Raw genomic sequence first — 18,016 nt, forward strand, 5'->3', positions numbered from 1 at the left:
CTCTCGCTGTGCCGCGGCCTCTTCTCTCCCTGCTTCTCTCATTTCTCTGCGTGAACAGTCGGTCCGCGCGTGCACGCCAAATGTACATATTAATGCAGGTTTATTTCCAGAGCAAGGCAAAGACAGGGAGCTGTTGCCCGAATCACCTGTGAACGTATTTCACGGTGTCGGGACAGTTACCGCATGGCCCTCTGCTTTCGCTCGGCCTTTTGGGCGCTTGGTAACAGTTTATTTTTCTTGCTATTGTGTGGCTGGTTATTTATGGAGCCGTTTGCTGCAATCTACTCTCTAGGCCCCTGTCTCCGTCTCGGGCTGGAGTTTTAAATAAAGGAGGTTTCCAAGCCTGAGGGTGCAGTTACATATTTATTTAAGCTTCAGTTTAGTCTCTCGTTGCAAAAAAAGGAAAGAATAGAGTTCTGGTACATTTCTGCCTTGGGATTTCCACGTGAAGGAGTCACCTTATTTAGAAAGAGTCTGTAAGAACGATCTTAAAAATACTTACATTTTAAAATGGCTTGCTACAAAGTGAACATTCATTTTCCCTGCCTCGAAACAGTTTTCTTTCACATTTGTGAGGAGATGCGTGGACGCATATGTGTTTAAAACTCTGATGTTTAATTATAGTGATACCAATTTGCAGTAACCAGACTGTGACACCACATCCCTGTGGGGTCCTTCTAAATCTGGTGTAATAGGAAAGTGTCAGGCAGGCGTCTGTATATTATAAATAGGGTACTTCATCCATGATAAGCGATTATTATCTTTCTTTCCCAAGTGTAAAAGACCTGTATAATTCAAGAAGGTACAAGTGATTTAGGCCTCCTGAATCAGAATCCAATGAGTCCTGAAGGGGACCCTACCTGTGTCATCTTATTGTTGAACTTGAAATATTCAGTTTATGAGGTTGGAATGTATTTTCAGAAGTCAAACCCAGGTAAAGTAATGTAAGAAGCTGTTAGACCACCAGCACGATTTAGTACCTCATAGTAACTATTGCTCCGTAAACATTCATCCATATTAACAAGGAAGAAACTGTTACCAAGTGTGTTACCACTTACTACCAGCTCAGTGGCACCTCTGTCCCTCCAATTTCCCCATCTGTAAAACGGACCGCTTTACAGAAGGGATAAGACAAAAATGCATGAAAATTGTTTAAGCTCTTAGCAGAGATGCTATATAAGCCCCAAATATTCTTATTAATAAAGAAAATAATAGTGCTTAGAAATGGGACTTTTAAAATTCAGTTATTGGAAATGTGAGGCTCCGTTACTGAGATGTTAATGAAACCTCATTGATCCTGCTGGGGAGGATGGGTGTCAGCTACCAGTCATATCCAAATTCTCATTATTGTGCTGTTTCACACTCTCTACAGTTTATTTAGCAGTTACTGTGTACCAGGCAATGTTCTATATGCTCCACACGTGCTAACTGATTTAATCCTCTTAACAACCCTATGAAGAGTCTTCTCTTATTTTGAGAGAATAGATAATGCACTTTGCCTTTGTCCTGTGATGGTTCTTTTGTATTATTTCTTTGTTCTTTGGCCATTATCACATACTTAAAAAATAACTAGATTCACATATATGTCTATATGCATATATGTAATTAGAAATCAACAAGGCTGTGTCCACATACATGCTACAATGTTCATCTTCTTTTTCCATCTGTGTGTTATAATTTTCATCCTTTTTGTCTACATTTAAAAAGTAGACAAAAAGATTCTGCCCCCTCCCATTTGAAAGACGTGATGTTATTTGCATTTTAGGTGACTAACATTGACTAAAACAATGTTTAAAATTATTTTCTCATAGAATGGCTATCAGTCTAGGAAGCGATGCAGGTTTTTCCGGTCAGAAATCAACATTTTCAGAGGGTCCTCGAACAAAGAAATCTCCACTAACCGAAGAGGAGATATTTTATATGAATTGTAGAGCTGCCTACTTAACTGTCTTCAAAAGCAGTTTAGAAAACATTTTTTCTAAGGATCAACTTTACTTAGGTAAAATTTAAAAATTTTGAATATTTTGCCTTTTTGTTGAAAGTTAATAGTCAGAAAGACTGGAATTAGAATTACATTGTTGAATCATCCCAATTTCTTAGAAAAACTTGAGCAATGGAACTCTAGTAAGGTATTATGCCAGTTTCTATAGTTACATATTCTACGAACTTCAAAATAAAGCTTTCAATGTTTATTACAGACTAGATTGGTAATCTAAAACTTCCATCAGTTACTACTTAAAAATATTTTAAAATTCTCCTTTTAGTGCCTTTAAGATTTATAATAATAGAATTAAAATACTTAATTCTAAGTCACTATCGGAATTTCACCTATTTTGAGGAAAATGTGAAGAATATATAAAGTGGGTGTAATATAAAAGTGGAGGATTGGGAGATAAGTGAAATATTTTTTTAAAAAGAATTAAGAGTTCTCGGGGTTTTACTGTTTTTTTGTTTGTTTGTTTGTTTGTTTTTTGTCTTTTATTGCTTCTTTCCAATATCACATTTTAATATTCCTCTGGTAGCAAATGTCCCCCAAACCACTGGATTTGGTCCTTGCCAAGGACACCAAATGATTTAAAGGTCTTCGGTTATTAAAAAGTGATAAACATCAATATCAGGTTAACACTGATTATTCATGTCACTTTCATGAAAACTGGTAACTTTATGGATAAAGAAACTGAGTTATTTTGCCAACTTTAGAAGCAGTTTTTTTAAACCCAAATTCCGACATATTTTTGTATCAGTGTTTTTGGATTTATAAGCAGTAAGTTCTCTATTTTAGGAAAGCCGTTTTGGGAACATGAACATTGAAGAGATTAAAATGTATTTGATGTCTAATAAAAGACATTATTTGTAAAATAGTTTAAACACAAATCCAGTGGCTGAAGTGATTTTTAAAGTCGTGTTCAATTTTACATCAAATTACATAATTTAAAAAATTTGTAAAATCTTCCGTTTTGCATTTTACATATGAGTGTTTAATCATACACATTAAATGGTATGGCAGAAATCCAATTAAAATTACATCTAATTTTCCATCACTTCTAAAATAGCTGAGTTTTTTTTTCTTTATTTTTGTGAAAATATACTGAGATAAGAAATATAAGTTTCCAATTTAGCATGCTTTACATGACTGTGAAGGAAACTGTGTGTGTTATCAAGGTGCTCTCAGCTGATGAAATTTTGTGGGAGGGTAATACTGCAATGTTTGTCTCTTTGGTGTTATGTATACTTTTGATTTTATGGTAAAATATTCTTTGTAACATTGTAATAATTGACTCCTGAGAATCTACTTTTTTAAAAGAAATAATGTGAACCTGTGCCATCTCTTTCTACTATGTCTTTCATCTGTATCCTGCCACTTAATGTACATAAACGTGCTGTGACGTTTCCATTTTAGGAGTGGATAAAGCAATAGTATTGCCACAGTTTTAGAGTTTTAGAGTTCCTTTTTTGTCAATTTATAAATAATACAGGTGTTATGGACTCTGGTAAACCTCAGAATAAACCCTGGCAAGTATCTTGTTAACTTTTAAAGTTCTGCAGTTACAAAATGTTTTTGCTAGTATCAGACTTAATGTTGCTCCAACTAATTCTGAACCTACAGATCAAAATTAGTTGTTAGGAAATAGATTGTATCAGTTTTTTAGATATGGTAATGTCTACTAACTGAGTACATATTTTGGTATAATTAATTTTATTCTAAGGAAGTTCTTTTGTAATTAAAAGCACATTTTTAAGAACAATATTTTCTTTGTTACTGAAGATAGCAAGCATATGTATGCTTTAGCTGCCCCAACTTGTGGGAAAGAGTTACACACCTTTTTTTTTCCTCTTTATTTATATGTCCTAACTTGTTTTACATACCTATTTTCTCAAAACTGGACAAAAATTAAGATTTTCCTTACTATAGATTTTTGGCCTTCAAATTACAAATTCATTAGATTCTACTTTTATTCCCAGCTTTTAAAGAGTGTGAGTTGGCCAGGATTGGAATCCTAAAACATGTATGCCATTTCTCTGATTCTATTAATAAATGAATTAAGGAATTATCTATTTTCATACTCAATAAAATACATTTTGTTCCTAGGACAGTATGGTAATCAGGGCTTTTGTTAAAATCATGGAAGATTCTTTTTTTTTTTTTTACATTTTTTAACTTATTTTTTTTTCCATTTTTATTTGGCCAGGGCTGGGTTTGAACCCACCACCTCTAGCATATGGGTCTGGCGCCTTACTCTTTGAGCCACAGGAGCCGCCCGGAAGATTCTTTTTTAATTATTTTATCTCCAATGCTGCCACAGAGGACTCCACTTTTTTGCCTTTCACAGATAGAAGAACATGGTTAATTAATTAAGAGTAGTTTGACCAATTTGTCTCCATGATAGTCTTCTCTCGAAGTATGTCGACATTCTTGATTTTTATCAGGGCTGTAATTGCAAGTGGCTACTTTTTGTGCGTGTACTGGACATTTGGAATATGATTAATATTTTTTAAAGCCACTACCCAGCAGTGCTGAGTGTGTCCCTTGTTGACATCAATATTCTCAAATGAATGGTTTCCTTACTCCAGTTTGGGTTTTTTTTTTAATTGATGCATTATAATTATCCATATTTATGGGGTGCAATTTGATGTTTTAATAGATATAAATGTTGTGTTTTATATCCATCACATCAAGTATTTACCATTTCTTTTTGGAAAGAACATTCAGAGCCTCTCATCTAGCTGTTTTATAATGCTCAGTGCCTCACTGTTCACCCCAGTCGCCCCACTGTGCAAGGCAACACCAGAACCCATTACTTGCCATCTAATTGCAACTTTATACCCATCGCCCAGCCGCTCCCCATTTTCGCCTTCCTGTCCCCTCTCTAGTCTCTCTTAACCACAGTTCTACTCTCTGCTTCTGTGGTCAGAACTGTCTTTATTTAGACTCCTTACGTGTGTGAGATCGTGTGGTGTTTGTCTTTCTGTGCTTGGCTTATTTCACTTAAGATGTTGTCCTCCAGGTTCATCTGTGTTGTTACAAATGGCAGAATTTCATTCCTTTTTATAGCTGAACTGTCATTACGGTATTTGCTCAGCCAGAAAAAGTGATAATTTAGGTAATTTATGCTTTTTGCAGTTAGCTTTATGTCATTAAATGTATTAAATAGATGATTGTTTTTAAATTTTTTTCCTTTAAAAGCTCTTAAGTAAATCAGGTATTATCAGTTATTTAAGCCATGTAGGTTAAGAACCAAATGTGAGAATAGGAGAAATGTATTTAATTCTGGCATTAGTAATCCAAAAATCTTTAGCTGGAGGCATATATGTTTTTGTTTTTCAGAGTCAGGCATGCATTGACATCACTAAACAATTGGCATGTAGGTAATGCATTGGTGTATTTACAGCATATTTGTTTAATATCATAATACATAATGATTTTAAGAGAAGTGCAGTTAAATGTGAACTCCAGGTATTACAATAACAAACAATACTTGTGTTGTTGGGCAGCTCTTCAGCATGCAGGAAGAAGTCCATCCCAAAAGATGCTTAGTAAATACTGGACTCCACAAACTACCAAACTGAATTTCGATGATTTTTGTATGATTTTAAGGAATGAAAAACCTACTTCAAAAGCAGAACTGTTAAAATCATTTAAGCAATTAGATGTAAATGATGAAGGCTCTATATCACACACTGACCTTTATAAATTTCTAACAAAGGTAAGATCTGTGAAACCGTTTTGTAATACGTACATTTTGCAAAACAGCTTAGAATCTAGTTTTGGTTACTGAAGTTCACATTAAACATAACTATTTCATGGGCAGGTGAAATGAATCAGATACATGTTATTTATAAAGTACTTATCTTTCTGAATGAAAGGTGCTTTGTAAATAAAAGATTAAAGTATAAAATTGAGCCTATGTTAAAATCCCTTTGTGTCCTGTGCAATTCCTTCCTGCCCAGAACTCTTTGAAAATCAGTGATAGGGAAAAAAAAAAAATCAGTGATAGGTCCATCAGTGATAAATAAAAGGAAAACAAAGTATAAATGGGATTAGGAATCATTCTGTTTCTTGGAACAATGTGAGAAAATATCATTACTCTAAATTCAATAGCAGTTATTACAGACTCTGTGATCCACTTATGAGAATCCAGCACACTTTCACAATATTTAATAAATTATAAAATTTTATTTTATATAAGTGTCCTTCTTGCTTGACATTAATGCTCATTATGAGTTATAAGGAAACCATATAGTCAAATTTACTTGTAGAAAAGATTAAAATGTGTCTCTACTACCCTGTGAATAACCAAGTGGTAATGATGTTGCTTTAAAATCTTTTTTTTCCAGAGAGGTGAGAAGATGACTAGAGAAGAAGTAAACGCCGTAATAAATTTGGCTGATGTAAATGCTGATGGCAAATTTGACTACATCAAGGTACATAATTTATTTCCCTTTCCCCCAGTTTTATTAAGGTATAATTGACAGACAAAAATTGTGTGTATTTATGATATACACATAATGTGTTGAGATATATATATATATATTTGCATTGTGAAGTGGTTAAATTAAGATAATTAACATGTCAGAAAAGTATTTTTAAAGGGACACATCTTTTTGATATTGACAGCGATGTACTTATATACTCATTGTACTTGAAATTTAATCTCTCGAGTCTCAAAATTGTAATCTGATGACTACATTAAAAAATGATATAACCAAGTTAAAATCTGTGTGCTCATACATACAGACAGACATACGTACAAACATAGAGACTCCCCTCACAAATGTACCTTTTCTAGGATGAAAGAATCATAAAAATTATTTAGAACAAACGCAAGTCTACACGTCTAGTAAAAAAATAATAAATCACCTCTCCTTGTGTAGCATTTTATTTTCACTCACAGTATGACCTCCTCATTGAATCATGGCTGCATTTCCCTAGGTCACTCGAGGCTGGTCAGTCTGATTCAGGAAAATAAAATGAGTAACCAAGCACAGTAGGAAATGTTCCCTCTATCAGGCTATCCCTTGCCTACTAATGTGCATTTGCCTTCTCCTCCTCCTGAATGTATGATTGAATGTTTTACCCACTGGACTACTTTTTATTTCACATAGTTTTGTAAATTATATATGACGACCAATGAGCAGTGTCTCAAGACTACACTAGAAAAACTGGAGATTGACAATAAACTGAGGCGTCAGCAGTTTGGAAGCCACATGGAAGGGTACCCTGAAAGAGACCCATCACCAGTGCCAAAGCCATCACCTAGACTCATAAGAAAAGGTGATGAGGAGACATTCTCAAGTAAAGGTATTTACATTAACACCAAGAACGTCTTGATCAGGAATGAAGGGTCATGTTCAGATACCTTTTCCCTCCTATCTCAACTTATCAGTGATAAAACAAATGAGAATCTAACTTCTGTTAGCTACCATTTTTAGACTCTCTTAGCTGTAAAATCTATTGGAGTAAAATTTTATTATAGAACCTGACTTGGCTATGCTCATTGTATTTTATTAAAACTAAAATTTCAGATTAAAAAGGTGACATATTGAAATAAGGAATCTTATTAGTAGCCCATAAGTTAGGGATCATTAAAGCCTGATAAATATAAAACTTCTGACTTTATTCAGTAGGAAGAAGAAAGAGTGAAAGTAATACAATGAACCTTTTATACTACATTGTGTTTATTATTATTATTATTATTTTTGAGACGGAGTCTCACTTTGCCACCCCCGATAGAGTGCCATGGTGTCATAGCTCACAGCAACCTCAGACTTTTGGGCAATTCTCTTGCCTCAGTCTCCCAAGTAGCTGAGACTATAGGCACTTGCCACAATGCCCAGCTATTTTTTTTTTTTTTAGAGATGGGGTCTTGCTCTAGCTCCGGCTGGTCTTGAACTTGTGAGCTTAGGCCATCTGCCCACCTTAGCCTCCCAGAGTGCATTGTGTTTAGAAATGAACTAGTGACAACTTTTTATAATGGGAGACCAAATAACCATGACTTATTACAGGTGACACCAGGAATTCTTTACTGTCAACAACCAGAAAGTTCAAAACATCTGTTTCCTTCACAATTACCATGAGTGCTAACAGTAACCGAAACGCAAAGTTAACGGAGCCAAACTTAATAAAGGTATAGTATTTTAAATTCATAGATACGACTTTTTCTATTCAGTGCCTACAGAAACAGTAAAGTTTGCAAAGTAATTCTCTGAAACCTTTTGGATTTAGAATACTGTGGAACGCAGCATTTCCACCTGTGAGCCAGTGCATACATGTTGAATGAGAATGTTATTTTAAGGTCTTGAGTAGAAAAATGATGACTCAAATTTTTGAACTTGAGTAGATTCTCTAATTATATACCTGGGTAAGCAAGTTTTTTGTTTTGTTGAACAAATACTTTCAGTTCATGTTTCTTATAAGTAAGTCATTCATTCAATATCAGTTCCTATGAGAGAAAGACAACAAAGTCACTTTGCTAAGTCAATGTTTGTAGAGTGTTAATATTGATCTTCTTTCTTTGTTTTTCCTTTCTAGACTCAGCCTTTACTAGTTTTCTTTCAACAGAAAATAATAGCTACAGAAATATAAAACATTAACTGGAAACTGCTAGGATACATTAAAAATGTGCACCTAGAGACCTCTGTAAAAGGGGAAAAAATGGTTATGACCACACACTATAACTGCTGTTAGAATACTGAACTGATTGTTCTCAAGAGCCCCATTTCTGTTTCAAATAACAACTCTGTATTTGTTATTGAACTCTGAAGTCCCTTATATCTTTAAATTGCTAGACAGTGACATTTGTTCTATATTAAAATTTTAAAACATTATCTCCAAGGAATTTTGTTCAGACTGTTTAGGAATCTGTACACCCTAAGCAATTTGGTGTGCACGTCCAACATGTTCACAAACAATATTTAGTGTTCCGACAATATTATTTCCCAACGTGGAAGCTTTTTCTATTTTGCAATTAACTTAATTGTTAATAAAATTAACATAGAAACAGTAGAACCTCCATAGCTGACCACCTCCCTGCGTTGGCCACCTCCTTAAGTTGAAGTAATTTCCATAGACTGGACATGCACCACATGCACATGTCCACACAGCAGGCCTGCTTCCTTGTGTTGACCACCTCCGTGTGTCCATCAGATTGTTAGTGCCTCTTTGGGTGGTCAACTTAAGAGATTCTACTATATTTATGGTTTACCTGATTCGAAAGTATAGGTAAACATAATTTTAGCCAGTGTAAAGAGAAATATAAATAAATATTAATATGGATTACATGAAGTCACAATAAGATCTTTTATCTGTGTCATTAATTGGGCCAATTTTGTAAGTTTAGTTCAATTCACCAAATATTTACTAAGCAGGCAACGTATGCCAGCTATTTTGCTTAGTGTAGAATATGGGCCTTGAATTAAAAATAGAAATTTTCATTTTATTATTAACAGTACACTAAGGTAGTACAGCATAATGATTCATTTATTCAATAAGTATTTATTGAATGACTGCTCTGTGCCAAGATATGTCCCAGATGTTGGTGAAGAGCTTTGGATAGAGACAGACCTGAGCTTGGTCACTTAATATCTGTTCAGCTTTGGGTAAGTCAGTCAGCATCCATTCTAGGTCTCAGTTTTCTTGTCTATAAATTGGAAATAATTAACTTAGTGTGTTTTTAGAATGATTTGAGTCATCTAAGTAAAACACTTAACACAGGGACAGGGACATAGTATTAGCTTTAACAGTAACCTGGTTCTCTGTATCCTCAATGAATCCCCAACAATAATAATAAAAGAAAAGTTCTATATCTATCTGAGACATCAAGAGTAGGGTGCGGATAGTAACTGGCAATTAGGTAAAAGTTCCTAAGATAATTTAATGAGTAAAGGAAGATGGAATACTGTTAACTTTCTAATTGTGTGACTCATATAAAATTTAATGTCTTTTGGAAATATTTGATACCTCTTTTTTTTTTTTCTGAAGAGGAAGTCTCACTTTGTTGCCCAGGCTGGAAGGCAATGGTGCAATCACAGCTCACTGCAGCCTGAATCTCCGGGGCTTAATCTCTCTATCCTCCTGCCTTCTTATCCTTGCGAGCATCAGGGACTATAGACGCATACCCCCATACCCAGCTAAGTTTTTTATTTTGGGTAGAGACAGAGTCTTGCTATGTTCCCCATGCTGGTCTCGAACTCCTGGCCTCAAGCCATCTGCTTGCCTTGGCCTCCCACAGTACTGGGATTACAGGTGTGATACACCATGACCAGTGTGATGACTCTGTATTTTAATACTCTGTTTCTGCTTTTGATACTGCCTACTGTTGCTTACTGTCTTTTCTTTCCTAGGTGAGCTGAAAGCAGCATACCTAGCAGCATTCAGTTCTTTGTTTGCATTTTTTGGGGGGGGGTGGATTTCATGATAATTAGTCTTTTTTTTTTTTTATTGTTTGAGATTCATTGAGGGTACAAAGCATTAGGTTACACTGATTGCATTTGTTAGGTAAAGTCCCTCTTATAATTGTGTCCTGCCCCCAACAGGTGTGCTGTGCACTGTGACCCCCAGTCCCCTATCTCCTTCTCTCTCCCTGCTCCCTAATTCCTCTGCCCCCCACCTTGCATTAGATCATCTACTTTCTCGATATTAGAATTCTTTGTTTGCATTTTACTTTTTGCGGGGGGTTGGGGGGCGGAATGTTGAGGGAGGGTTCCAGTAAAAACCAGAAAACTTGCTAGACAAATTCTGAAGGAGCTGTAACACTTGAAGTTATTTTTAAAATTTTTGTAAATTTTATACATTTCTGAAGTTTCATAACCACTCTGAGAAGTGGTTAGTTATTCAATACAGAATAAATTACTAAAAGGATTATTAAATTAATTTTCTTCAAATGCTTTAAATCAATTTTAAACAAATTTGGATACCCCAGTTTCATGTGGAATAAAGAAGTATGGAATTGGGATAGAGAAGGAGAGACTTTTCAAAAATTAGAAAATTATATCGTAAGCATAAGACCATAAATGCATAAACCATAAATCCACACAGTTGGTAAAGGTTTTGAATTACAGGAGGAAGTAAGATCCTGTAGGCATGTGTATGTGTATGTTACTTTCTCTTGGCCATACTTAGGGTACTGTATTACTATTTGTTTTTTAATCTTCAGTTCTATCCACTTGCTTAGGCTCTGTAATGATCAAGGAATGTCAGGAATTCTCCTTGGAGAGAGGAATAACTTCTACTTCCTTGCTAAAGCCAGTCATGACTAGAATTAGAATAAGCCCCAGAGCATCAGGTGTAAACTCCAGAGATGTGATACTTCTGTAGCCAGAATCCTAATTAGAATAGACTCACAGATATATTTTATGCATGTATGCCGTACAACATAGACACAGGTCGCATGATGCACAGTCTCTATGTTATAAATGTCTCTGTACATACAGTGTACAGCATCTATGCTGCATACCATAAATATGTTAACATATAACAATACAAATACAAACATTTAAAGCACAAAATGGTTCATTGTTAATTTTTATGAAAGCTTCAAATAATAATTTTGCTACAGTAGTTTCTCACATTTTCAAAATGTTGATCAATTCAACCAGTCACTTAGATGGGAATCCACATCAGTTTTTCCTTTGGTAAACCATCTACTAAACCTTTTGTTTTTAGTTATGTATAGTTTATAATTCTTTAATAACAAAAAATTCAGTAACCATGGGTTTACTTACTTATACCAAAAAGCAAATTGCTCTCTAGTAAGTATGTGACATAGGATATCTTTATTAAAAAACGACAGTGATGATGATGGTGATGGTGATACAAGTGCCTAATCTAATATCTATGGATGTTCTACTGCTTGATTATTCTCCTTCCTTAAAATTTTAGTAAAAATATGAAATTTGGGCTCGGCGCCTATAGCTCAATCGGCTAAGGCGCCAGCCACGTACACCTAAGGTGGTGGGTTCGAATCCCCAGCCCGGACCCGCCAAACAACAATGACGGCTGCAACCAAAAAATAGCCGGGCGTTGTGGCGGGCGCCTGTGGTCCCAGCTACTTGGGAGGCGGAGGCAGGAGACTCGCCTGAGCCCAGGAGTTGGAGGTTGCTGTGAGCTGTAATGCCACGGCCCTCTACCCAGGGGGATAGCTTGAGGCTCTGTCTCAAAAAAAAAAAAAAAAATATGAAATTTGTACATCAAATCAAGAAAAATGTAACGATACAGTTTTTTTGGTAGCTAGAATTTTCTGCTTTTATATTTGTAATTTGTGTTTTTCAACATTTCCTTAAATATTATGAATAAAAATAAGCAAGTTTTTTTTTCATGATTGTATGAAGTCAACTTTTTTTTAAATTATTAAATGATAGCTGTATGCATTAATGCAAATATAGGGTACAGTGTAGTGTTTTCATATACAATTTGAAATATTTTCATCAAACTGGTTAACATAGACTTTGTGTCATTTACTTAGTTATTGTGTTAAAATATTTATGCTCTAGTTCTAGAAAAGTTCACTTGTACCTTTGTTAGACAGACCATATAGGTGACCACCACGGGCGGCCTTCTCCCCTCCCCATATTCTTAGGCTAGAATTAGGTTGTAGCTTTCGTTTGAGATCTATAAATTAGTAGTTAACAGTTCTGTTTGGATTCATATGAATTTACCTGAACTGGTTGAATATAGCACCACCTCATGTCCTATATGAGAATTACAAGCTATTTTATTTCTACTTTACAGTCTCAAAAAATTGTATCATACATACACTTTTTTACTCTAGCATTCTAAAATTGTTTTCCAAACTCAGCCAATTTCTCAGTAATTTTATCTCTTAATTCATAACATTTTAATATGGGTCCTAGAGAAAAAGCTTTGTGTGATTAAATTTTTGTTTTAAAGTAAATTTTAGGTTGAAAAAGCATTGTGTGTTTAATAACTCGGCAGATATTACGAAATTAAATGCTTCCTTTTAAACAGTAGAGCTACAGATTCTCCTAGTACTATTATTTGGCAGTTAAAATCATTTGATTATTCTACTGAAGTTTGGTCATACTTCTGTTTTATAATAGCTGTTATTCTACCATTTCCTAGGCTTATTAATCCATGTAAAATGTTGTAGTATGAAATTTAGCTGTCTTTCTGAACAGACTTATTGTTCAGAAAAAATAATATTTTATCTTCTACTGTAGCATTATTTTCTAGAATTGGAACTTAAGAAAGGTGTGTAATAAATGTTTAACTTGGGCCAGGTACAGTGACCCATACCTGTAATCCTGGCATTCTGGGAGGCCAAGTTGGGTGGATTGCCTGAACTCAGGAGTTCAAGACAAGCCTGAGCCAGAGTGAGACCCTATCTATAAATAAATAAATAAATAAATAAATAAATAAATGACTGGGCATTGTAGTGGGCAGCTGCTCGTGAGGCTGAAGCAAGAGGATCACTTGAGCCCAAGAGTTTGAGGTTGCTGTGAGCTATGAGGCCATGGCATTTTACCCAGGGTGACAGTGAGACTCTGTATCAAAAAAAAAAAAAAAGTTTAACTTGCTCTGAAGATAAATTTTATAAATCATGTCCTGTTAGTACATGGCACTGCCCCCTGAAGTATCATCAGCATGTGGAAAAATTACAGATTACAAGACTTTTCACAAATTATGTTCACTACCAGTGTACCAGGCATAATGTATTATTTTTTACAGTTTCATTAAACTGGGGAGAACTGCAACAGCCATGATTACAATACAAATTTAAGAAAGTTTGTAGCTGTTAAAATCTTTATTTTTTAAGTAAGAAAAACTAAGTTTAACTTAACACTTAAATACCTGGATAATTCAAAATGGTAATACTTTATCATACTTTATAATAATAATACTATAAACACAATGTTTCTTTTAAAAACTGGCTTAAAAAAATCACGGCAGATATTTAAATGTGAAATATAGTAGAACTTAGAATATAACTGATAGAAAAAACAGACGTAGCAATCAGTAAGAACTGTGACATTACGTATATTGCTTTATTTTTCAGACTTTTCTCATAAATCAAGAAGTAAGTCTTGATTGGATTGCTTTTTAGACTTCTTCTACCTTTGATATTCCATAATTCTAAACTAGTATCCAATACCATTCCAGATAAGGAAATACAAAAATGTATTTATAAAATACACTAAATAAAATTCCTTCTGATGCTATATTCAGCACTGATTGAAAGGAAAACGTTTTCTGTTTATTGTCCTAATCATAGTTCAAGTGCTTTCAAAGGGTAACTTGTCTAAAGACTGTCTAAGTAGTTTTTTCCTTTTTAGTGATCGTTGTCCAAGGTCATGTTGGTTATATTAAAGGCATTTGGCTCTAAGGTAATGCCCTCATCTGTTTTTAGTTCATATATGTTCCCATCCAAGTGATTTTTAGCGAAGCTAAATGAAAGTTTGCACATACTTAGTTATCATTAATAGTTGAACTTGAATTTTTAGCTCAAGCCCAATTTTGGCATTTTCTATACTGATAAGAAATTGGAAATGACCTAAATATCTAAGATTTCAGAAAAAGTTAACTAAGTAATAGTATACCAACTCTTTTTTTTGAAACAGAGGGCAGAGTACTGTGGCATCATTGTAGCTCACAGCAACCTCAGTCTCTTGGACTCAAGAGAGTAGCTGGGACTGCAGGCACCTGCAGGCACCAGTTGCTGGCTGATTTTCCTATTTCTAGTAGAGAAAGATCTCATGCTTGTTGAAGCTGGTCTGAAACTCCTGAGCTTAAGCAGTCCACCTGCCTCAGCCTCCCAGAGTGCTGGGATTACAGGCGGGAACCACCGGGCATGACCTAAACAACCAACCTGTGATTAAATGACTTTAATCATAGACAAGTTAAATTGAATTTCTGAATATTGCATCATTTGAATTGTGCAACCATCACCCTCATCCATCTCCAGACCTTTTTCATCTGAAACTCTACCCACTAAACAATAGTTCCCATTTCCCCCTCCCCACAACTCCTGGCAACTAACTACTTTAGTGATTCTCTACTTTCTGATTCCCTGGATATCACCAATCCAGGTACCTCATGTAAGTGGAATCATACAATATTTATCTTTTGTATCTAACTTATTTTACTTAACATAATATCTTCAAGATTCATCCAGGAACCTTTATAGCACATGTCAGAATTTTATTCCTTTTGAAGACTAAATAATAGTCCATTGTATGTATACCCCACATTTTGCTTATTCTTTCATTTGTATTGTTTCCACCTTTCGGATATTGTGAGCAGGGAGGTTGTAAACATTGAAATACAAATAGCTGAGTCCCTGCTTTCCATTTTGGGGGGATATGTACCCAGAAGTAGAATTGCCAGATCATATGAAATTCTTGGTTGATTTTTTGAGGAATTGGCCTACTGTTTTTCACAGTGACTTCACCATTTTACATCTGTATGAGCAGTGCACAGGGGTTTCAATTTCTCAAAATACTCCTCAATCTTTGTTATTTACTGTTTTTTTTGTTTTTGTTTTTGTTTTAGAGATAGAGTGTCACTTTATCACCCTCGGTAGAGTGCTGTGTGTAGCAGCTCACAGCAACCTCCAAATCTGGGCTTAGGTGATTCTCTTGCCTCAGCCTCCCAAGTAGCTGGGATAACAGGCACCCACCACAACATCTGGCTATTTTTTTGTTGTTGCAGTTTCGCTGGGACTAGGTTTGAACCACCACCTTTGGTATATGAGGCCAGCGCCCTACCCACTGAGCCACAGGCACCACCATCACCACCCCCTTTTTTTTTTTGAGACAGAGTCTCACTAGGTCACCCTCAGTAGAGTGCTGTGGTGTCACAGCTCACAGCAACCTCAAACTCTTGGGCTTAAGGAGTCCTCAAACTTTTAAAACAGGGGCCAGTTCACTGTCCCTCAGACCTCCGGAGGGCTGGACTGCGGGCCCGGGACAAGTCAGCTGCTAAGCAGGACAGGCAGTGGCGGCAAAAACACCTGGTGGGCCGGATAAATGTCCTCAGAGGGCTGCATGTGGCCCACGGGCTGTAGTTCGAAGACCCCTGGAAGCAATTCTTTTCCTCAGCCTCCCAAGTAGCTGGGACTACAGTCATCTGCCACAACACCCGGCTGTTGCAGTTGTCATTGTGTAGCTGGCCCGGGCCAGGCTGGAACCCGCCAGCCTTGGTACTGGCATTGTAACCACTGTGCTACAGGCACCAAGCCTATTTACTGTTTTTTTTGTTTGTTTGTTTGTTTGTTTTTTGATAATAGCTATCTTAACAGGTGTGAAGTGGCATCTCGGTGTGGTTCTGATTTGCCCCTAATGATTAGTGACGTTGAGCGTCTTTTCATGTGTTTATTAACCATCTGTACATCTTTGGAGAATTGGCCAGTTAATTCTTTTGCCTAGTTTTTAATCTGGTTGTTTGGTTTTTTGTGTTGAGTTGTAGGAACTCTTTACATAGTCTGGATATTAAACCCTTTTCAGGAATATGATTTGCAAATAATTTCTCCCATACCATGGGTTTCTTTTCACTCTGTTGGTAGTGTCCTCTGATGCACAAGAGTGAAGCTCAATTTTGAGGAAGTTTTGATAAAGTCCAGTTTGCCCAGTTTTTCTTTTGCTACCTGTAATTTGGAGTCATATCAGGTAAAGCATGGCTGAATTCAATATTAGCTTTCCCTGTATGGTTTTACAGTTTTAGCACTTTTTTTTTTTTTTTTGAGACAGATTCTCACTATGTCGCCCTTGGTAGAGTGCTGTGGCATCAGAGCTCACAGTAACCTCCAACCAGTTTGCGACAATCAAGCAATTCTCTTGCTACAGCTTGCAGAGCAGCCGGACTACAGGCACCCGCCCCAACGCCCAGTTATTTTTTGGTTGCAGCTGTTGTTGTTTATCAGGCCCAGGTCAGGTTTGAACCCTTCAGCTCAGTGTGTGTGGCTGGCACCCTACTCACTGAGCTACAGACACCGAGCCAGTTTTAGCACATTTAGATCATCAATTTATTTTGAGTTAATTTTTATATATGCACAAGGTAAGGGTCCAAATGCAGTCTTTTACATGGGGATCTCTAGTTTTCCTAGCCACATTTATTGAAAAGACTGCCTCTTCCTTAATTAATTGGTTTCAGCACCCTGTTGAAAATTATTTGAACTATATATACAAGAGTTTATTTCTGGGCTAATCCATTTATTGATCTGTCAGTCTGTCTTTATGCCAGTATCACATTATTTTGATTACTGTAGCTTTGCACCAAGTTTTGAAATCAGAAAGTGTAAGTCCTCCAGCCTTGTTCTTTTCTAACAGCAAATAATTTCGGATATAAGATTAAATTTTAAAAAAAGAACATAAGATGGTGTTTATTAGAATGTAAAAAATAAATTTCTATATGAGGTCATTATTAGAAAGGATTATAGAAAAATCAAAGTAGGAAGGTAGAGTTATGGGGATTTTTTAATTTTTAGATTTATTTAAATATATTAAAATAAGATGAAAATAATTATGAGTCATATTAAGCGTAAGTCATATTAAATATTAAAATAGAAAAATGAAGTATAAGTGCATATTAGGATAATTTTGTCTTTTAAAAAAAAAGTAAGTGAGAAATCAGTCTCAATATAAATTATTTTTGGTCTTGTCTTTTCAGTGCCATGGAAAATCTTTTTCTTTAAAGGATGAAAAAGACGTAATATTATTGGTATAGAGCTAATGCACATGTTTTCAGTATTAAAAATATTATTAAAGACTTAAGCTTATTATTTAAAAATCCTTACAGATAATTCTCTAGCATCTTCCTTTATAAAGTTACTTCAAAGTCTAATGAGTACTCTATTTTTGGAAGTAGAACAGAAATATGTCTCATATTACAGGTAGGCAAGCCTACTAATGATAAGTGGTAATGGTGTAGTTTTCTATAACTTCAGTAAGGTATCCTTTACTTTCTTCCCAAGGTGCTATTTTCAAGTTGTACTTAATTCTAGTTACAAGATCTGACATATGAGGTGTGACAATTAAGTTCACGAACTCATCCTAGAAAAAGTGC

General features: G+C 35.4%; 1 protein-coding gene and 1 non-coding gene across 2 annotated transcripts in view; one reads left to right on the forward strand and one right to left on the reverse strand.

Annotated features, from left to right (window-relative positions):
- The first annotated feature begins 1,749 nt into the window (after positions 1–1,749).
- EFCAB7 (EF-hand calcium binding domain 7) overlaps positions 1,750–18,016 on the forward strand; it is a 40,304-nt gene continuing 24,037 nt past the window's right edge. The window contains exons 1-5 of the mRNA XM_023515123.1: positions 1,750–1,999; positions 5,494–5,705; positions 6,337–6,423; positions 7,105–7,300; positions 8,005–8,126. Of these exons, the coding sequence (XP_023370891.1) occupies positions 1,813–1,999; positions 5,494–5,705; positions 6,337–6,423; positions 7,105–7,300; positions 8,005–8,126 (804 nt within the window). The 5' untranslated portion in view covers positions 1,750–1,812. The remainder of the gene's footprint in view (positions 2,000–5,493; positions 5,706–6,336; positions 6,424–7,104; positions 7,301–8,004; positions 8,127–18,016) is intronic.
- Positions 10,694–10,755, reverse strand: LOC111726462. Its single transcript, XR_002774227.1, has one exon. It is a non-coding gene; the product is annotated as a U7 small nuclear RNA (small nuclear RNA).

Source organism: Otolemur garnettii, unplaced genomic scaffold (assembly GCF_000181295.1).
Source record: "Otolemur garnettii isolate 467f Iridium unplaced genomic scaffold, OtoGar3 scaffold00066, whole genome shotgun sequence".
In the NCBI taxonomy this organism is placed as follows: domain Eukaryota; kingdom Metazoa; phylum Chordata; class Mammalia; order Primates; family Galagidae; genus Otolemur; species Otolemur garnettii.